The sequence below is a fragment of the Scyliorhinus torazame genome, chromosome 6 (genome assembly GCF_047496885.1).
Source record: "Scyliorhinus torazame isolate Kashiwa2021f chromosome 6, sScyTor2.1, whole genome shotgun sequence".
Classification (NCBI taxonomy): Eukaryota; Metazoa; Chordata; class Chondrichthyes; order Carcharhiniformes; family Scyliorhinidae; genus Scyliorhinus; species Scyliorhinus torazame.
In genome coordinates, this window is record NC_092712.1 from 24,617,196 (window position 1) to 24,639,700 (window position 22,505).

General features: G+C 45.2%; 1 protein-coding gene across 4 annotated transcripts in view; it reads left to right on the forward strand.

Annotated features, from left to right (window-relative positions):
- The window catches only part of arhgap39 (Rho GTPase activating protein 39), a 753,810-nt gene that overhangs the window by 540,941 nt on the left and 190,364 nt on the right, over positions 1-22,505 (forward strand). For all 4 annotated transcript variants that reach the window (XM_072508028.1, XM_072508029.1, XM_072508030.1 and 1 more), the window contains one exon: positions 5,609-6,170. In XM_072508028.1, coding sequence (XP_072364129.1) covers positions 5,609-6,170 — 562 coding nt within the window. The remainder of the gene's footprint in view (positions 1-5,608; positions 6,171-22,505) is intronic.

The window sequence follows — 22,505 nt, forward strand, 5'->3', positions numbered from 1 at the left end:
GGGAGAATCTAACCATCTCTCCTTGACATTCAATGGTATTACCTTCACTGAAATCCCTGGATCAACATCCTGAGGGGTGACCAGAAACTGACTGGACCAGCCATATAAGTGCTGTGGCTACAAGAACAGGTCAAATGCACTGCAGAGAGTCACTCACCACCTGACTTTTCAAAACTTGTGCATCATCTACAAGGCAAAGGTCTGAAGTGTGCTGGAATACTTAACTGAATGAGTGAAACACTCGAGGTTTGACACCATCCAGGACAAAGCAGTCTGCTTGATTGGCACCCTATCCACCACCTTCAACATCTATTCTCCACCACTGACGCTGTAGCAGCAGTGTGTACCATCTAGAAGATGCAGTAGCAGCAGTGTGTACCATCAAGAAGATGCAGTAGCAGCAGTATGTACCATCAAGAAGATGCAGTAGCAGCAGTATGTACCATCTAAAAGATGCAGTAGCAGCAGTGTGTACCATCTAGAAGATGCAGTAGCAGCAGTGTGTACCATCTAGAAGATGCAGTAGCAGCAGTGTGTACCATCTAGAAGATGCAGTAGCAGCAGTGTGTACCATCAAGAAGATGCAGTAGCAGCAGTGTGTGCCATCTAGAAGATGCAGTAGCAGCCAGGTGTACCATCTAGAAGATGCAATGCAGAAACTCACCAAGGCTTCTTCCGAGCATCTTGCACACCCGTGACCTCTACCATGTAGAAGGACAAGTGCAGCAGATACATGGCGAACACCATCACCTGGAGGTTCTCCTCCAAGTCACTCACTATCCTGGCTTGGAAACATATCACCGTTCCTGGAATGTCACTGGGTCAAATCCTAGAACTCCCTCCCTAACAGCACTGTGGGTGTACCTACACCACAGGGGCTGCAGAGGTTCAAGAAGGCAGCTCACCACCACCTTCACAAGGGTAATTTGGGATGGGCAATAAATGCTGACCTAGCCAGCGATGCCCACATCCCTTGGAAGAGTTTTAAAAATGTTGTTGCGGTATTATGTGAGTTCCTTCACCGCATGAATTGCAGCAGTCAAAAGTACAGGTCCACCACTACCTCGGGGCTCTTGGGTCTTGCCACTGGCACTCATTGACACCCTGACAACAAATTTGAACAAAGATTTCTCAGCCAAGCAAGTGGACATCACTTGCAAGCAGAGGCCCAGGACCTGGTTTCCCATTTACTCTGCAGTAAATGTGTGTGTTGAAGTCAGATTTACAAAGAAGATTTTAGATAAAGGTACCCTGGCTTAGATGCCTGTATAAGAGGCAACTTGTAGGAATAGATAGTGATTTAACAATGCGTGTGATTTTATCACCTAAGAATTACTAATATCAGAAAGGATAGACTACAATTAAAAGAAGTTACACAAAATGGCTGTTAGCTGAGTTAGCCACATTCCTGAACAACCATTAGCTGGGTTAAGTTGCAAACTGGTATAAATAACATAAGACATTGAATGGGAAACAGACATGAGAGATTCTAGGCAGGCAAGGGGGGCAGGCACAGAGAAATACAAGGACCATTGTTCATCCTCATGGTCGAGTGAGGGAACCATGGTTGACGAGAGAGGTTGAATGTCTTGTTAAGAGGAAAAAGGAGACTTATGTAAGGCTGAGAAAACAAGGTTCAGACAAGGCGCTGGAGGGATACAAGATAGCCAGGAGGGAACTGAAGAAAGTGATTAGGAGAGCTAAGAGAGGGCATGAACAATTTTTGGCGGGTAGGATCAAGGAAAACCCCAAGGCCTTTTACACATATGTGAGAAATATGAGAATGACTAGAGCGAGGGTAGATCCGATCGGGGACAGTAGCGGGAGATTGTGTATTGAGTCTGAAGAGATAGGAGAGGTCTTGAACGAGTACTTTTCTTCTGCATTTAGAAATGAGAGGGGCCACATTGTTGGAGAGGACAGTGTGAAACAGACTGGTAAGCTCGAGGAAATACTTGTTAGGAAGGAAGATGTGTTGGGTATTTTGAAAAACTTGAGGATAGACAAGTCCCGCGGGCCTGACGGGATATATCCAAGGATTCAATGGGAAGAAAGAGATGAAATTGCAGAGCTGTTGGCAATGATCTTTTCGTCCTCACTGTCAACAGGGGTGGTACCAGGGGATTGGAGAGTGGTGAATGTCGTGCCCCTGTTCAAAAAAGGGACTAGGGCTAACCCTGGGAATTACAGGCCAGTTAGTCTTACTTTGGTGGTAGGCAAAGTAATGGAAAGGGTACTGAAGTATAGGATTTCTGAGCATCTGGAAAGACACTGCTTGATTAGGGATAGTCAGCACGGATTTGTGAGGGGTAGGTCTTGCCTTACAAGTCTTATTGAATTCTTTGAGGAGGTGACCAAGCATGTGGATGAAGGTAAAGCAGTGGATGTAGTGTACATGGATTTTAGTAAGGCATTTGATAAGGTTCCCCACGGTAGGCTTATGCAGAAAGTAAGGAGGCATGGGATAGTGGGAAATTTGGCCAGTTGGATAACGAACTGGCTAACCGATAGAAGTCAGAGAGTGGTGGTGGATGGCAAATATTCAGCCTGGATCTCAGTTACCAGTGGCGTACCGCAGGGATCAGTTCTGGGTCCTCTGCTGTTTGTGATTTTCATTAATGACTTCAATGAGGGAGTTGAAGAGTGGGTCAGGAAATTTGCTGACGATACGAAGATTGGTGGAGTTGTGGATAGTGAGGAGGGCTGTTGTCGGCTGCAAAGAGACATAGATAGGATGCAGAGCTGGGCTGAGATGTGGCAGATGGAGTTTAACCCTGAAAAGTGTGAGGTTGTCCATTTTGGAAGGACAAATATGAATGCGGAATACAGGGTTAACGGTAGAGTTCTTGGCAATGTGGAGGAGCAGAGAGATCTTGGGGTCTATGTTCATACATCTTTGAAAGTTGCCACTCAAGTGGATAGAGCTGTGAAGAAGGCCTATGGTGTGCTAGCGTTCATTAACAGAGGGATTGAATTTAAGAGCCGTGAGGTGATGATGCAGCTGTACAAAACTTTGGTAAGGCCACATTTGGAGTACTGTGTACAGTTCTGGTCGCCTCATTTTAGGAAGGATGTGGAAACTTTGGAAAAGGTGCAAAGGAGATTTACCAGGATGTTGCCTGGAATGGAGAGTAGGTCTTACGAGGAAAGGTTGAGGGTGCTAGGCCTTTTCTCATTAGAACGGAGAAGGATGAGGGGCGACTTGATAGAGGTTTATAAGATGATCAGGGGAATAGATAGAGTAGACAGTCAGAGACTTTTTCCCCGGGTGGAACAAACCATTACAAGGGGACATAAATTTAAGGTGAATGGTGGAAGATATAGGGGGGATGTCAGAGGTAGGTTCTTTACCCAGAGAGTAGTGGGGGCATGGAATGCACTGCCTGTGGGAGTAGTTGAGTCGGAAATATTAGGGACCTTCAAGCAGCTATTGGATAGGTACATGGATTACGGTAGAATGATATAGTGTAGATTAATTTGTTCTTAAGGGCAGCACGGTAGCATTGTGGATAGCACAATTGCTTCACAATTGCTCCAGGGTCCCAGGTTCGATTCCGGCTTGGGTCACTGTCTGTGCGGCGTCTGCACATCCTCCCCGTGTCTGCGTGGGTTTCCTCCGGGTGCTCCAGTTTCCTCCCACAGTCCAAAGATGTGCAAGTTAGGTGGATTGGCCATGATAAATTGCCCTTAGTGTCCAAAATTGCCCTTATTGTTGGGTGGAGGTGTTGACCTTGTGTAGGGTGCTCTTTTCAGACTCAATGGGCCGAATGGCCTACTTCTGCACTGTAAATTCTATGATAATCTATGATTAATCTAGGACAAAGGTTCGGCACGCACAACATCGTGGGCCAAAGGGCCTGTTCTGTGCTGTATTTTTCAATGTTCTATGTTCCTCGCTAGCCCGAGGTCGCCGATGCAGGCAAGGAAGATAACTTTAACAGTTAGTATGAGTGACTTCTTCAGGATGTTAGGGACTGCTAAGCTACCAACCCACTTTACGTAATGTCAAATTTAATTGGATCTGTAACAAGTGTATGTAATCTATAATCAGTATTATTGGACAAGGTCCAGCCGAAATGGGCTGTGTAGCTGTTTTGTAAAAATGTATAAGAATGGATGTTTTCCTTTGTTCGGTGGAACAGAGTTTAACAGACGCCATCTCCCCGCTGGCGAAATAAACCGTATGATGCGAGGACCAGCAGCCCTGGGCGTTGAGTGATTTCTTTGAGATCCTCTCCCGCTAACAGCGCCATTACCACCTTGTACATGAGAAAACAATGAGATTTTTCTTTAGTTGCTGATGAAAATATTGTTTGAAAAGCCACTGAGATATTCTTTTTACGGATTTGTATTTAACCTGTCCAATGACAAAATCCTGGCCATACTTGAAAGCCCGTGATGATAGAATGTAATTCGTTGAAAATTTGTTGTTTGTTAAACGGTAATGTCTGTAGTTGAAAATGAAATGAACATCAGGAAAGTGAGCGAATAGGTTTCATCTCTGGGCCCAAGGTGGAAATGCACCTTGAGCCAATAGGACGGATTCTGACCTCGACACAAGCTAAGCTTGGGATGCTTTCAACCAGGTTTCCAATTGGTGCAAGTTTGTTACACAAGGCTGGGATTGGGGGAAAATTGGTGATTTCTCTTAAGCCCTTGTGCATGTGGCAGGTCAGTGGTCCTGGCTCGGATCTCAGGTGAAACCAGAAGCAAGGTTTCCGGGATTCGCTGAGGCTGGTAATTAGGAAAACCCATTAGAGGAGCTATCGCCAGTTGCTTGTGCCTTGGCTCAATCTAAATGCAGCTTTAGAGAGGCCACAAGAATTAACGATGTGGGAAATGCAAATGTTGGGCTCGTGGTGAGGAATGCTTATCTGTTCAAGTTACGGCAAATTGTTGACTTCCCGAAAACTAGATTGGAACTGCCATTACCATCTTCAGTCAAGCACAAGGAGATTCAAAATTAACTTGCATTTAAAGCCTGTTAAGAGGTGCATTGCATCTGTGGATTGGCAATGGAAACCTCTCAACTCCATTCCTTTCCCCACAGGGAGAGAGGTAGTAAACTTTATGGCCTTTCTGAACAAACCATGCAATTTAGTGCTGCCCACTAAGTGCTGAATAGAGACCAACCCAAATCAGGAGGAGATCTTGAATGGTTTCTTTCAGTAGATAATTTGTGAATCATTTTATTTTGTGTGTTAATGCAGTTCGAGGTGTGTTTTTATGTTTAGGTGGGAGGAAATCGACTTGTGGCATTTTGTGTATTACAAACAAAGATGGGAGCACAAATCTTTCGAAGTAAAAATGCTTGTAAATGCTCGGAATCTGAAACAAATTCAGAAAATGGTAGGAATGTTCATCAGCTCTAGTGTCATCTGTTAAGAGAAAGGCATGTTCATATTTTAGACATAACATGTCATCAGAACAGCAAGTTAACTCTCTTTTCTCTCTGCTGACGCTGACTGCCTTGCTGTGTTTTGCATAATTTTATTTTCTATTCCCTTTTTTCCGTCATGCTAGAACGGTTTCTCAGTGGGAATGTGGTTCGTACAAGTGGATTCTATCACACTATCCAAACACTGACGACCCGTTTCTCTTTCTGCAGTCTGAAGACTTGGGCACTTGCAGTCAGTACGACATGGGAAGGCAGGGCCGGAGTATGATGCCCAGCGCCAGCTGCGTCTTCCCTGGATTCATGCTGCGAAAGCCCTCCTCCGAGACGGACATCGAGAACTGGGCGTCCAAACACTTCAACAAGCATACACAGGGAATCTTCCGCCGCAAAGTCTCCATCGCCAATATGCTCGCCTGGAGCAGCGAGTCGATCAAGAAGCCCATGATAATGACAGCCGACCGCAATGTCAAGAAGGAAGCGTGCGAAGTGTTCAAATTGATCCAAATGTACATGGGTGACCGGCGGGCCAAGGTGGACCAACTCAACGTGGCGCTGGAGATTGCCACAAAGGGCTGGAGCATGCAGGGCCTGAGGGACGAACTGTACATCCAACTGTGCCGGCAGACTACTGAAAATTTTAGATATGACAGTCTTGCCAGGGGCTGGGAATTGATGGCCATCTGCCTGGCCTTCTTCCCTCCTACACCCAAATTCCACTCATACCTAGAAGGCTATATCTACCGGCATATGGATCCCGTGAATGATGCAAAAGGTAAGCCTCTAATGATTGAAAAAGCAGCTAAGAGAGCAATCTATAACTTCCATGTTTCACAAGAGGACAAAGAAATCCCTTATTTTGCCTCCCCCCTATTTGAAATGGATACTGCATTGAAAATGTTTAATTGTGTACGTACAAAATACACCCCCAAAATACACACATACTCTGAACGCCTCTGCCTGAGTATTTATTATACACTTTGTAGACTGGTTGCTGGGGATGCTGGTCATGATTTTTTTCTTTCTCTGTGATATCGAGTCTTTGCACACAATAAAAGCTGTAGCTGCTCCCAGTCCAGGTGTCCCATGTAATGCCTAGAAATAGGAGGGGAAGAATTAAGTGAAGGGAATCCAGGCAGGGACACTGTTGAAGCACTGATTGGGACATCCTTGTTTCCATGTTATACTGAGTGTAATGTGTGAGGAGGTAGGACAGGAGGACGCCGTTCATGTTTATAGGCCTGTCCTACATTTCAATTACCCATCAACTCCACCTATCAGTCTTGCCACTGTAACCCTTAATGTCCTGACCTAATAAAGATCTATCAATCTCAGGTTTGAAATTTTCAATTGGGGGTGGGTTGGTGGAGATTTCCACAAACCTGTGTATGAAGAAGTGCTTTCTGACATCCCCTCCGAAATACCTAGCTTTGCTGTTAAGATTATGCTCTTTTGAGGGGGCAGCACGGTGGCGCAGTGGTTAGCACTGCTGCCTCACGGTGCCGAGGTCCCAGGTTCGATCCCGGCTCTGGTCACTGTCCGTGTGGAGTTTGCACATTCTCCACGTGTTTGCGTGGGTTTCGCCCCCACAACCCACAGATGTGCAGGGTAGGTGGATTGGCCACGCTAAATTGCCCCTTAATTCGAAAAAATGAATTGGGTACTCTAAATTAATAATAAAGAAAAGATTATGCCCCTTTGTTTTGGACTGTCTCACTAGCGACAATAGTTACTCCCTCTCTACCCTATCATAATGAAATAAGAGCAGAAGTAGGCCATTCGGCCCCTCGAGCCTGCTCCACCATTCCATAAGATCGTGACTGATCTGTGTGTGTTTCAAATTGCACATTCCCATCTACCCCCAGATCACCTTTCATTCCTTTGCCTAACAAGAATCGACCTACCTCCACCTTAAAATTATTCAGTGGCCCCACCTCCACCACCTACTGAGGCAGAGCGTTCCAAAGTCACATAACACTCTGAGAGAAAACATTTCTCCTCATCTCTTCCATCACCTGAAGTATCTCAAGCAGATCAGCCCCACAATCGTTTGAGTCTTAATATACATTTTGGCATTCATATATTTGGATACATTCTTCTTCTCTTCTTCAGTTCTTTGCCTGAAGGTAGGTCTGACCCACAGCTTTGCAATTTCCGCCACAGGTAGGGCAACGAGACAGGTCTTGAATCCATCTCAGCCAATTTGGGACAGCCAGCGCACTGGGACGTATAATAGATTTCCAAATTCATAGTTGGGCAATAACAGACTACTAACAATGAGTAATATACATTGAGTTTAGTTTTGATTACTAGCATCACTAAGTAATAGCCGTAACTTTCCCTTATTGGGTCTTCTAATCAATCTTGGATTTTTCTTAAGGAAAAGGAGTTGCCTCTGTAAATACCCGATGACAATGTTACAATTGAAGATAGACAATAGGAGTAAGAAGTTCTGCGGCAGCCTCGCCAGAACAGGTCTGCAGTTAAAACATCTGTTTAGTCCTTGTTTAAAACTAATTCTGGCCTCAAGCTATTAGCATTTTTCATTTTAATTGCTTACCTAGTGTATCGTGAAAGGAGAAATAGGACTGTATTTATTAGAATTCTGATCCCACACATATTAGTAGCCATAACTCACTGGTGATGAATTAACAGGGCAGCGCACTATTGAGCTATAAATCACATCCCACTGTTTCTCATACGCATTCTGCTGGTACCACTCATGGAGAGCTGCAGATATTGAAACACTTTTTTGTTCAGTCACCATTTTAATAATTTATTCAAGTGTATAAAGCAGGACTAATTTTTTATTCCGTCCTCAGAATTTACCTCTGCTAATGCTGCAGAAAGCAGTTTTAATAATTGATCTCGGCACTGGTCTATATATCTGTCTATTTGGCACTTTATGTCCACCAAATTGAGAAATGCTGGTGCTGGGGAATGCATGCTTTCCATTTTGGACCCAAGGTGCTCCTAGTTATCACTCCTACTCTACCAAGTGGAGCACGACTAAAGTGCTTTTATGTTGGGATCCATGGGGATTTGTGCCACTGGCTCCGAAAGATCAGGTCACATTCAATCTGAGAATGTGTAAAGATGGGTCTAAGCAATTTTGGCATGATTATATTCAAGTCTGAGATCAACAGATTTTTATTCAGTAAGGATATCCAGTGTTATGGATTAATGTGAGCAGACGTACAGATCAGTCGGTGATCTGATTAAATGGTGAAATAGGTTCAAGGGGCTGAATGGCCTCCTCCTGTTTCTATGGTTGGTGTCAGTTGTGTGAGACATGGACTTTTAAAATTGACAGCACAAGCATACCACTGACGCCAATATGAACAAGCTTTTGGTTATAGAGCAACCTGGCCTCAATTCCACCCATCCCCGCCAGCATACCTCAGCACCAACCTCAGGGCGTGCTTTACATTCCCCTCACCAGGTATCCTTCGGTATGATGCTGGCAACTAGTGCCAAATTCCAGAACGTTGTTGTCCGGTTATACCTTAACCCACAAGGAGATAGACTGACCTGGTCACATCTCCATAACTGGAGCAGGCCAGTTTGGAAAAGGAGTTGAGATGAGGTGCTTGGGGCTGCTTTGTGTTCGCTGATTTATACCAGTTCTAAAGAATGAAGCAAAATGGTGATGCGAACATGACACTCAACTCTCCTGGCTCTTCTATTTGTGCAAATGTTATAGTTTCAGGTGAAGATTTTTAAAAATTTGTTGATGGGATATGGGCCTCGCTGGCCGGGCCAGCATTTATTGCCCATCCCTGAGGGTATTTAAGAGTCAACCACATTGCTGTGGGTCTGGAGTCACAAATAGGCCAGACCAGGTAAAAACAACAGATTCCCGTTCCCTAAAGGACATCAGCAAAGACAACAGCACGGCTGGGAATGGAAAACTGTGTATAGGGATGTAGGACACTTTAAATGGCAGAATGTGGAGCGATCAATTCTTCCAGGCTTTGGAACAACGCAAATAACATCTGATTTCCATTGACTGCTTTTCACAAGTCTACAGGGTGAGTGGGTAAAGAAGCAACAAGGAATAATTAAGGAAAAGGAAACACCGAATGGAGATGAATGACGGAACAGTGCAATAACCAACCCTTGTTCGTCAGCTAACTGGAAAGTAGTGAAGTGGTTTGAATTGTCCTTGCTTATACTGTTTGTTATAAGGTCACACTTCGAGCAACTTTGCAGGCAGAAAAAATTTCAAGCTTAGAACATCGAGTCCATCTTTACGAGATCACCCGCTGTAACAAACCTGATCCACAAACAAGGTCTGTAACCAGTTCTTTGAATATTGTTTGGAGCTGATCCTACTTATTTGAAAATCTAAATCCCTGTAAAGGCATGGGAGGCATTAAATGGCCTGTGTTTACAGCAGCCTATTTCCAGGTTATCTAAATCTGGGCTCCATTCCTTGAAAATCCAGCCCTCGCGACACAGGAAACTCAGTTCCTGCAATGTTCTAAGATTTAAATGTAGGTTGTCTAACCCTACATCTGAGTCCCAACCCTTGGAGATCCTGCCCTCGCGACCCAGGAAACTCTGTTCCTTTTGCACTTCCTACTCATTGTTTGAATTTCAAAGTCCTGGAGATTTGGAAAGCTCAGTTTTGGCATTTGAGGTAAATCTTCAGCCAGGGTACTAAAATTTGCAGCTTGAAATATGCAGTTTAATCATTACCCGGATTCAAATTGTTCACAAGTTCTCCAAGGTTCTGCAGCAGGTGGAGTCTAATGATCAGACGCCTGTGTCCAGAATGGGCTGTGTGTTGACACAAAGGAATGCATGTGCCCACACTGGTCTTCTGAGTTGCTGATAGAACATAGAGTGCAGAAGGAGGCCATTTGGTCCATCGAGTCTGCAGCAACCCACTTAAATCCTCACTTCCACCCTATCCCTGTCACCCAATAACCCCTCCTAACCTTTTTGGACACTAAGGGCAATTTAGCACGGCCAATACACTTAACCTGCATGTCTTTGGACTGTGGGAGGAAACCGGAGCACCCGGAGGAAACCCATGCAGACATGGGGAGAACGTGCAGACTCCGCACAGATAGTGACCCAGCGGGGAATCGAACCTGGGACCCTGGCGCTGTGAAGCCACAGTGCTGTCCACTTGTGCTACCGTGCTGCCCAGTTGCCGTGTTGCTACTGGGAGACACTGAATAGGATCAGGCCAACATTCTTTCACAGGAATAAAAAACAAAGCACCAGAGAGCTTACGTTGCCATCCTTTAGTCATGCATCTGAGATGGTGAACAGAAATCGGGGTTGAATAGTTAGCCCATCTGCACGAACAAACAATGGGCATTTGCCCCCAGCACCCCACCAAAAATAGCACAGGCAAGGAGGTAAGGATCAGATCATCCACTTGCATTGAGTGGGGAGATAATGCCTGAACAGGAAGGAAGGACCTGGATTGATTCCACAGTGTGGGCAGAGTTGGTATTAGCTGGGCTAATAGAAGTAATAGCACATCTGGACTTTGCATTGCAGGGTTAGGAAGAGGAGAATCACTATGTTCCTCTTTATATTTGTTCTTGTGACCCTCACTGACAAGGTTGCCCACCCCTAATTACTCTTCAGAAGATTCTTGTTGAGCCATCTTGCAGCACTGCAGTCAGTGAGGTGTATGTTCAGACATGTTTGAATCCTGGTCTAATTGAATGACAGGTTCAAGATTATCCATGATTTAATTGAATGGTGGAACAGGCTCCAGGGGCTGAATGGCCTGCTCCTGGCCCAATGTTCCTCATCGTTCTCCAGCAACCCCTGCTGAAACAGCATGAGTTTGTGGGCTTCAGATTGGACGAGACTGAGCTCAGTTGTGACACCCACTATGAACCCAAGAGTTTGTTGATTGTTGCCACGGGGGCTCACAAACCGCTGCCTGTAGAAATGTACCTCAGCAAAGGGGCATCTTCAGCTGAGATAGATAAAAGCATCTGAAACAAAACAATTTGCAGTTAAAATAGATAGTAAATTTGAAACAATCTTTTAGCAGACAACACAGGTGGAGTAAAGAGTTTACTTTTAATCCAAGTGCTGAATGCAGAATTTAATGTCATGGTCATTGTATAAATTCCTCCTTTGTGTTGTTTATCACAGAGTCTCCTTTATATTTGGGGATGACCTTTGCATTCCTGTTTGTGAGAGTCACGAGGAGGCCATTCTGATTGTCACACAAATGCAACAACAACTTAGATTTGCACAGTAAAACATCTTAAATCACTTCACGGGAGAGATTATCACCAGAGATGATCAGAAATAACGTGATGCCCAGTCCAAAAGGAGAAATGAGGACGGGTGACCAACAGTTTGACCCAAGTAAGATGTAAAGGAGTGTCTTAAAAGCGTGGAGAGAGGCGATGGGGGGAAAAAAGCGTGGGAATTTCTTACCCTTGGGCCCAAACAGCTGAAAGCACAGTCAAAGGTGGAATGATTGAAATTGGTGATGAACAGGAGGCCAGAACTGGAAGAATGCAGAGATCTCTGAGGGTGTTGCAGGAATGGGGAGGGGGGAGGCCCTGGATGAGGATCTAATCTTGAGGCATTGCTGGAGCAGGAACCAATCCAGGTCGGTGAGCGCAAGGTGAATAGGACTTGGTGCGAGTTCGATCACAGGCCACATTATCTTGGAGATTCTCTTACATTGAACAGTAAGGTTATGAGAATTAGTGTTAAGTAATGGGTTAAGAGACATTGCAATTAGTTGTCTCATTTATGTTAAGTATCCATTAATTGACACTGATATGTAAAGGGGCTTCAGGTGGCCTCTGTCAGGTGGTGTGTTGTTAAGAGTGTTGTGCAGAGGCTGTGGAAGTGAAATAAATGGTGTTTGGTGAAAAGGAGACAAGAACTTTAGACTCTTCATTTCACAGCAACGAAAACGTCTAACAATGGTAGCAGAGGATGTTAGCTGTGCAAATGTGAAGGTTTGAAAGATACAACTTTTCCTGTTCAAACCAAGGAGTGAGTGAGAAGGAGAAAAAAAAAAGATACATGGCTGAACCCAGGATAAAGATGGCTGGATATGACTATCCTCCCATATTTTCTGAAAGGGAATCGTACGACCAATGGAGAAGTGCAGTAGTTATGTGGACTAAAGTAACTGCTTTGGGAAAGAGAAAACGAGGTATGGCATTGGCTCTTTCTCTACCATATGGCAGTAAAATCCGAAACAAAGTGCTTTCTGAGCTGGAATTGGAAGAGTTAGACTCAGAAGAAGGTCTGGAGAATTTATTACATTATATGGATAAGATTTATAAGAAAGATGACTTGTTAAGTGCGTATGAAGCATGGTCGGATTTTGATAAGTTCCGGAAAATGGAGGATATCTCCATGGAAGACTATATAATGGAATTTGGCAGACTATATAAAAGGTTGCAGAAACACAATCTGGAATTTCCACACTCTGTGTTGGCCTTTAAATTACTTGACTGTGCTAGAGTGAGCAACATGGATAGGCTCCTGCTTTTGACAGGAGTTCAGTTTACTGATCAGGATACCTTATTCGAACAGATGACAAAAGCTTTACAAACGTTTCTGGGGAAACATTTGATTCCGATGGCTCTGATGACCCAAATAGGTCAGCCTGCAATAAGGCAGAATATGGAAAATACACTAGTAACAGGATGGCGAAATCATATGGCTACGAACAGGGCTCAAGACTATAGACGGAGACCGAGACAAGGAAATTATGAAGACAGAAACCCAGTTAGAACCTACAATAGGAAGATGAACCCCAGAAATGTACGGGGCATGATAAATCGATGTTTTCGATGTGACTCTCAATACCATTATGCTTTCAACTGTCCAACTCGTTATGATAGAGTGTTTGAAGCGGGAAAAGATAGTGACCAGAAAGAAGGCATTGTCCTATTGACAACCAGTTTTACGCCGGTAATGAGGGTGTTGGTTGCAGAATCCTTCAACTGTGCTGTATTGGACAGTGGCTGCACATCTACTGTGTGTGGAATTGACTGGTTAAAATGTTACCTGGACTCTTTGAATGCTGAAAATCGTAACAAGGTTAAGGAATTTGAAAGTTCCACAAGTTTCAGGTTTGGGGATGATAATACTCTGAAGTCGCTGAAAAGAGTGGTGATCCCTTGCAATATTGCCGGAGTGAATCATTTCATTAGCACGGATGTTGGATCAAGTGAGATACCTTTGCTTCTGAGCAGACCGTCGATGAAGAAAGCACGCATGAAACTGGATATGGAACAGGATAAGGCAACAGTTTTTGGAAAGACGGTGGACTTACAATTTGCATAGTCGGGACACTATTGTATTCCATTACTGACAAATAATTTTTCAAGAAGAGTGGTTAAGGATGTGTTAATGGCAGTTGAAAATGGGACTTTAGCTGATAAAAAGCTTGTGGTATTAAAACTGCATAGGCAATTTGCACATCCGTCTCCTCGGAGGCTGAAAATTTTATTAAAGGATGCAGGGGTAAGGGATGACAACTATACTAAACTAATAGATCAGGTTAGTGACAGCTGTGAAGTTTGTAGGAAGTACAGAAGGACACCAGCACGACCGATAGTAACCCTACCTTTGGCCAGGGATTTTAACAACATTGTGGCTATGGACCTTAAGATCTGGGATAAAGCAAATAATATATTTATTTTGCATTTTGTAGATTTAGCAACCAGATTTAGTCAGTCAACGATTGTACGAAGTAAAGAAAAGAGAGTAATTCTGGATCAAATCGTGGAAAAATGGATAGGGACAGAAATAGGTCCACCGGCAAAATTCCTTCCGGACAATGGGGGAGAATTTGCTCATGATGAGTTTAGGGATATGTGTGAAAACATGAATATCAGAGTTATGAATACGGCTGCAGAAAGCCCATTTAGTAATGGTGTCTGTGAACGAAATCATGCTGTCGTCGATGACATGCTTCGGAAAATGTTGGCAGATCGACCAAATTGCAGGCTAAATTCAACTTTAGCATGGGCAGTACATGCAAAGAATTCATTGCAGGTGGTTGGGGGCTATAGTCCTTATCAATTAGTGTTTGGTAGAAATCCTAAAATTCCGTCCATTTTGGATGACCAGCCTCCAGCTTGGGAGGGGACTACAATTAGCTCTGGTTTTGCTGAACATTTAAATGCATTACATAGCAGTAGAAAAGCTTTTTTGGAAGCAGAAGTCTCTGAAAGAATTCGCAGAGCTTTAAGACATAACGTACGGCCATCAGTTGCCATTTTTCAGCAAGGAGGCATGGTATACTATAACAGAGACAATTCTAATGAATGGAAAGGCCCAGGGAAGATCATAGGCATAGATGGCAAAACAATTATTTTGCAACATGGTAATCAAACTGTTAGGGTCCATTCATCAAGGATAATGGGTACAAATTACAAATTTTCAAATTTAGACAGAGCAGACAGACATGACGAGGAACCAGAGTCATCTGGTACGCATGTGTTACAGAACTATGAGGACCAATTAACTGATATAGACAGGGTTTCTGTGGCGGAACACAACACTTCTGGTGAATTAAAACAGGCCATTTTTCCGAAAGGGCAACTGCCAAAAGTTGGTACAAAAGTGACATACTTGCCTGAAGGGTCTAGTCAATGGAAGGATGCAACTGTTATTAGTAGAGCAGGGAAGGCCACTGGAAAGTATAAACATTGGTTGAATGTACAGCATTCAGGGGAAGGAGTCAAGACAATGGATTGGGAAAACAAAGTTCAAAAATGGAGGGCACAGAAACGCAGTGCCAGTTCAGATAGTACATCGGATAGCGAACAGGTCCGCAGGAAAAGGTCGAGAACTATTGAAAGGACATCCCACAGCAGAAGGGAAAGATCAAGCAGTAGCAGTACAGAACGAGATACCAGGCGGGAGAGGGGACGTAGTTTGACAAGATCTCGGAACATGAGTAAGACTACGAATACTAATAGGAGTAGAAGCCCACATGCACGTGAGATTTTGGTGGCTTCAAATAAATTAGATGAAAAAGTTATTAAAGAAGCTAAACAGCAAGAATTGCATAGTTGGAATGAATTTGGGGTATACACAGAAGTACCGGATAGGGGACAAAGAGCTCTATCCCACAGATGGATTTGCACAGAAAAGGTTCTTCCGGATGCAACTTATAAGGCAAAGGCCAGGCTTGTGGCAAGGGGATTTGAAGAAAACTTAGAAGATCAGGATTTAAGGGTAGATTCACCTACAGCAGGAAAGGTTATTTTAAAGATCTTCTTGGCTCTATTAGCCACAAAGGCATGGGAATGCAAATCTATAGATATAAAAGCTGCCTTTTTGCAGGGACATCAGCTCCAGAGAGACATTTTTCTCCGTCCTCCTAAAGAAGCAGCTAACACAGAAGGGGTACTCTGGAAGTTGAACAAATGTGTATATGGATTAAATGATGCATCTAGAGTCTGATATTTTTCGGTAAGGTCAGTTTTGTTAAAGTTAGGCAGTTGCCAGTTGAAAGCAGATACTGCAATGTTTTACTGGCACTATAAAGGAAATCTTTCTGGCATTTTTATGATGCATGTCGATGATTTTTTGTGGGGTGGAACTAGTGATTTTGAAGCTATTGTAATCTCTGGTTTGAGGAAAGAATTCAGGGTTGGAAGTCAGGCTTCCGGTGCATTTAAATATATTGGACTGGAAATTGGACAGACTAAGTTAGGGGCAACTTTACGTCAGCAATCTTATTTGGAAAGCATCACCCCAATAGCAATTAGTCGTGGCCGAGTTTCACAAAAAGACGCAATGGTTTCAAAGATAGAAAAAGAGCAACTGCGAAGTTTAATTGGGCAACTGAACTGGTTAGGTAGACAGACTAGACCGGACGTGAGTTTTGATGTCTTAGAGTTGAGTACAAAAATGAATGATCCTGAAGTGGAAGACAACTAAAACGTCTAACAATTAGCACTACTTACTTTCTTTTTATATGAATAAGTGACTTCTAAATCTGTCATATGCACAAATTAGAAGTAGGCCACCTGGCTCTTTGAGCCTGCTGTACCATTTGATAAGATTACGGTTGATCTGATGTGGCCTCAACTCTTCTTTCCTGCCTACCCCCGACACCCAGATTCTTCATTGGCAAGGGAGTCAATCTAGCCTTAAAAATATTCAATGTTGCAGCCTCCATCCTCTGGGGAGGAGAATTACACAGACCCTCTGAGGGAAAAGAACTACTCCTCATCTCCATCTTCAAAGGGAGACCCTTACTTTGAAACTGTGAACCCTGCTTCTAGACTTGCCCATCAGGAGAGCACTGTCAGATTGACGCCATCTGTTTGAAATGTTCCCAATGATTCCTGCTACCTCCACAATTCCAACTGTCAGAAGCAACTGCTGCAGTGAAACAACAGTGGAATTTCAGTTTGAGGCACCTGATAGTTCTATACCTTCCCAAAGTGACGTGGCAGAGATTCGACAAACTCAAATCCCACTGCTCTAACTACTGCGTCACCCATTTTTCTATATTTAAACTAAACTAAACTTGGTTAGATCCTCAATCTGTAACTGGTTTCCAGTTATGCTTTACTATATTTATAGACACGCTGAATCACTTGACTTACAGGTTGGATGTTAATTTTATGTACTCATTTTAGAAAAACCATCTGGACCCTCTGGATTCTAGCCTGTAACTCCGGTAACCATTATTCTACATATGAACCATCTTGAATACTTCAATACAATTCCAGTCTGTAACTCACTGCTGGGTATCCATTATTCTATGAAAGTAAAATCGGCATAGTCCCTGACGACCATAGGCTGCTTTCCCCTTTGAAGGGGAGAGCTGACTGGTGATGGTTTAACCTGAATATCATAGAATCATAGAATTTATAGGGCAGAAGGAGGCCACTCGGCCCATCGGGTTTGCACCGGCTCTTGGAAAGAGCACCCTATTTAAGCCCACGCCTCCACCCTATCCCCGTATCCTGGTAACCCCACCTACCCTTTTTGGACAAGGGCAATTTATCATGGCCAATCCACCTAACCTGCACATCTTTGGACCACACCTCAGGCAGGAAACAAGGTTGAGAAGGCCGGGCCTTTATGAATAACCTTGGCCTGTACGGGAATTGAACTGCTGGCCTCGCTCTGCATCACAAACCAGTTGTCCAGCCAACTGAGCTAAACCGGCCCCCCTTATTCTATATATAAAGCATCTGAACCCTTTGATTAGATTCCAATCTGAAATTCATTCATGGCTATCCATTATCTTCATGTACCACATTTTTTAACTATTGCCATAGAAGAATCCGAGCATAATCTATATTAAAATGTCACTCTTAAATCACCTTTTGCTCTCATGGTTAAATTAACAAAACAATCTAGCGCTAAGGGGTATTTATTGAACTAAATGCATCAGTTGGTGAAAGTGTGCTTCTCCCAAATCATCTCAACTTGAGAGAATGGAATTAATTTAAACCTTCCTGTGAATTATCTGAACCCACTATATTCAGCAAGTCTTTTGTTTGAGACTTTCGGTAAGAGCAAGATGCACAAAAGGTGGCCCCCGGCAGGGTCTTTGTTTTTGATCCCTTTTACCCGTTTTTTCAGGAGGTTTTGGGGTCCAAGCCAGGGTTGTTGAGTGGGTGGACTCTTTCCCGATGGTGCAATGCCAAAATCGTTGACGAAGAAGCCCAATACTGAGAAGGCTCAGGAGGCTAGCTCCTCAAAGAAAGGCAGAGGAGGGAAGATGGCTGCCATGCCCACTACACTAAACACGTTAGCCGTGGTAATGGCGCAGAAGCTGGAAAAATTTGGCAAACTGACGGACAGGCAGTTTGAGCGGCAGGGCCTGGAGATTAAGGAATCTTTAAAGCCACCTTCAAGGAGGCTTTGGGCCCGGTCCGTGAACAGTTGGTGAGAATTACGAACGCGGTGCAAGTACAAGGTGAGACATTGAAGGGGGTGGAGGAGGCCTTGTCAAGGCACGAGGACTGGCTTGCCTCAGTAGAAGTGGAGTTCCTGCTGTGGTGGAGAGTAATAAAGGCCTGAGGTTCAAGGTGGAGGAGCTTGAGAATAGGCCATGGCGGCTAAACCTCCGGTTGGTGGGGATGCGGAGGGAGTGGAGGACTCGAAGCCGACCCAGTATTTCACCAAAATGATTTCTCGACTGGTGGGAAGGAATGAAGTGTTCACCTCTCCGGTGCTGGATAGAGCACAGCAGGCGCTCAGGCAAAAGACAAGGCCGAATGAGCCATAGCAGGCGGTGATAATCCGCTTTCACAGTTATCAATGAAAGGAAAGTCTTCGAGTGGGCGAAGGAGATTCGGAATATCGACTGGAATGGGAACATGGGGTGAGGATGTACCAAGACATTGCGGCCTTCAACACGCTGAAGGCAGCATTTTATAATGGCGCGTGATTTGGTCTGGTGTACCCAACGCGACTACGGGTCACAATGGACTCAAATGATCACTTTTTTGACGCGCAGTGTACGTTTATGCACCCGGGGGCAAGGAGTTTTCGGTCTTTTTCGCTGGTGTACAAGGTGTATTCAAGGATCCACTTTTTTGTTATGGGTAGGACCCTACTCCCCGGGGTAAAGAGCGTGGAGTATTCAGCTGTGGTCATCTGCGACTACGCACTGCATTTGGTGGTCCTGGGGTTGGAGGCGGGGCAGGTGCAACGTGCGGGTTGGAGGATGCACATGGGTCTTTTATCAGATCTGGCGTTTTGTGCAAAGATTTCTAAGGCCGTAGGGGACTATGTGGAATGGAACATGAATGGGATAGTCTCTCCGTGGTGTGGGAGGCGTTAAAAGTGGTAATTGGGGGAAGATCATCTTGTACAAGGACAGGGAAACCAAGAGAAAACGCAGGAGGTGGTGGACGAGATTTTGGGTGCAAATAAGGAGTTTGCGAATAACCCAACGGCAGAATCTTGGGAACACAGGAAGAAACAGCAAATACAGTTCATCCACGGAACGGGTGATGGGAAGAAGGCTAGCCGCCTGTTTGCTTATCGTTAAGGCGACAGGAGGCTGTCAGGGAGATTGTGAAGGTGCGGGGGGGATGCGTTGGTTTCTGCCCCCAGAAAAAGTCAATGAGGTGTTTCAATCCTTTTATGAGGGGCTCTATAGGTCAGAGCCATCTGACCAGATGAGCAGGGGTTGGTGGAGTTCTTGGAGGGTTTGGAGTTTCCTCAGATTGGGGAGGTGTTGCGGGAGGAATTGGAGGAGTCGATGGGGTTGGAGGAGGTCCACAGGGACTTGGGAAAGATACAGGTGGGGAAGACTCCGGGGCCAGATGAGTTCCTGGTAGAATTCTAGAAGAAGTCACGGATCAGCTGGCCCCAATTGGTGCTGGGGATGCCAACGGCTCATTGGCACAGGGTTCTCTCCCAGAGAACCTGGGGCAGGCGTCCATCTCCCTCCTTCTGAAGAAGAACAAGGACCCTACAGAATGTGAGTCGGACCAGCCAATTTTGCTACTTAATGTGGATGCAAAAGTTTTGGCCAGAGTCTTAACGTTGAGGTTGGAATCCTGCTTTCCGGAGGTAGTGGGGGAAGACTAGGCGGGATTGTGAAGGGCAGAAAACTGCCAACTAATGTGAGGCATTGGGGCCAGACTCCGAAATAACCATGTCTCTGGATGCAGAAAGGATGTTCGACAGGGTTGAATGGAGCTACCTTTTCGTGGTTCTGGAGAAGTTTGGGATCGGTCCTGGGTTTGTGTCATTGGTTAGGCTGTTATATGAAGCACCATCTGCAAGTGTGTGAACGAACACCATGAGTTCATGGTTGTTTAGGTTGTACAGCGGGATGAGGCAGGGAAGTCCTATGTCACCTTTTTTGCTCACGTTGGCGATCGCATTGAGGGCCTCGGATAAGTGGAGAGGGATTGATAGGCGGGGGGGGTAGAGCACGGTGTTCATGTACGCAGATGATTTGTTGCTCTCGGTAAGGAATCCTGGGCCAGTTATGGGGGATATATTGGGAATATTGAAGAGGCTCGGCTCCTTTTCAGGGTATAACCTGAATGTGGGAAGGTGAGTATCTTGTGGTTAGCCCTTCTAGGAGAGGAGCTGGGCTGGTGGGACTGCCGTTCCGTCAGGTGGGGACTGTTTTTTGTTATTTGGGGGTGCAGGTGGTCCAGGACTGGGCGCGACCTTGCAAGTTAAATTTTATGAGCCTGGTGAATAAGGTTAGAGTGGATCTACAGAGATGGGACAGCCTTCCATTGTCGTTGGCAGGCCAAGTTCAATCTATTAAGTTATCTTGCCACGATTCGTGTCCTTGTTTCAATGCCTCTCGGTTTTTCTACCAAAGTAATTTGTCTGGAAGATGGAGCCACTCATAACGGGTTTCACATGGGCGGGGAGAACTCCTCGGATTCGGAGGGGGGGTCCTACGGAGGGAGAGGCTGATGGAGGGGTTGGCGCTGCTGAATCTGATGTATTATTATTGGGCAGCTAATGCGGAGAAGGTGCTGGGGTGGCGTGGGGAAGGTATTTGGGTAAGGATTGAGTTGGCATCCTGCAAAGGGACAGGCTTGGAGGCACTGGTGACGGCGTCTCTGCCATTTGCTCCAGCAAAATATTCTTTGAACTGGGTGGTGGTCTCCACGTTACAAACATGGCAGCAACTCCGTTGCTTTTAAATTGAGGGCGGTGTCAAGGAACCATTTCCTATCTGTAGGAACCATTTGGTTAAGCTGGTGACATTTAGGGGATGGAAAAGCAAAGGGCTGGAGAGAGTCAGAGACTTGTTTCTGGAGGGATGGTTTGCCAACTGAGAAGAGTTGAAGGAGAAAGCGGGGCTTGGGGGATGGGATGCGTTCCAGTATTTTCAGATGCGGGATTTTGTTCGCCCGGCATTCCCGACATTTCCAGAGGCATCGCCGTCTATCTCGTTGGAAAGGATACTCTCCTGTGCAGGGTCGGAGGAGGGCAGCACGTCCGGATAATATGAGTCAATCGTGGGGGAAGAGCAGGTTTCGGTGGAGGAAGTGAAGGCCAGGTGGGAGGAGGAACTGAGACCCATTTTGGAGCAGGAGATTTGGAGTCTGGCCCTTCGTAGAGTGAATGCGACGCCATCCTGCGCAAGGTTGAGTTTGATTCGGCTAAAGGTGGTGTTTAGGGCTCACCTCACTAGAGCCAGGGTGGGTTGATTTTTTGAAGAGGTCGAGGATATGTGTAAGTGATGCTCGGGAGTGGCTGCACACGTTCTGGTCCTGCCCTAAGCCGGTGGGTTTTGGGGGGGGGGGCCTTTTTTTAGCACCATATCGACCACCCTGAATTTCGATCTGGAGCCGTGCTGTGAATTTGGGATGTCGGACTAGCTGGAGCTGAGGACGGGGGTGGGCGCGGATACCCTGGCATTCGCCTTATTGCTGGCCCGGCGGTGGATTTTGCTGAGTTGGCGATACAAACGCTGTTCACCTGCCTCATCACAAGTCTTTATGTAGCGGATTCAGATAGAGTCTGCAGACCTTGGAGGTTCATCCACAACATGGAGCTTTATTTAGACAATGTTAACATGACGAACTGTAAAGTTACACTGCCAGTTTGCCCGCGCAAACGGCCGATGATGTTACCCCTGATGAAGTCACGCCATCGATCGCTGTAAAAAGGAGGGCGAGAGAAACAGTGAATTATAAACTGGTTAGCATGACATCGGTGGTGGGGAAAATGCTATTATTAAGGATGAAATAACTGAGCATTTGGAAAGTGGGGACAGGATCGGTCCAAGTTAGCATGGATTCACTAATGGGAAATCATGCTTGACAAATCTTCTGGAATTATTTGAGGATGTGACCAGTAAAGTGGACAAGGGTGAACCAGTGGATGTTGTGTGTCTGGACTTTCAAAAGGCTTTTGACAAGGTCCTACACAAGAGATCAGTGAGCAAAATTAAAGCTCATGGTATTGGTGATGATGTATTGACGTGAATAGCGAACTGGTTGGCAGACAGGAATCAGAGTGGGAATAAACAGGTCCTTTTCAGAGTGGCAGGCAGTGACTAGTGGGGTATCGCAGGGTTCAGTGCTGGGACCCCAACTGTTCACACGATACATTATTGATTTGGACGAAGGAATTGCATGCAATATCTCCCAATTTGCAGGCGACACCAAGCTGTGTGGCAGTGTGTGCT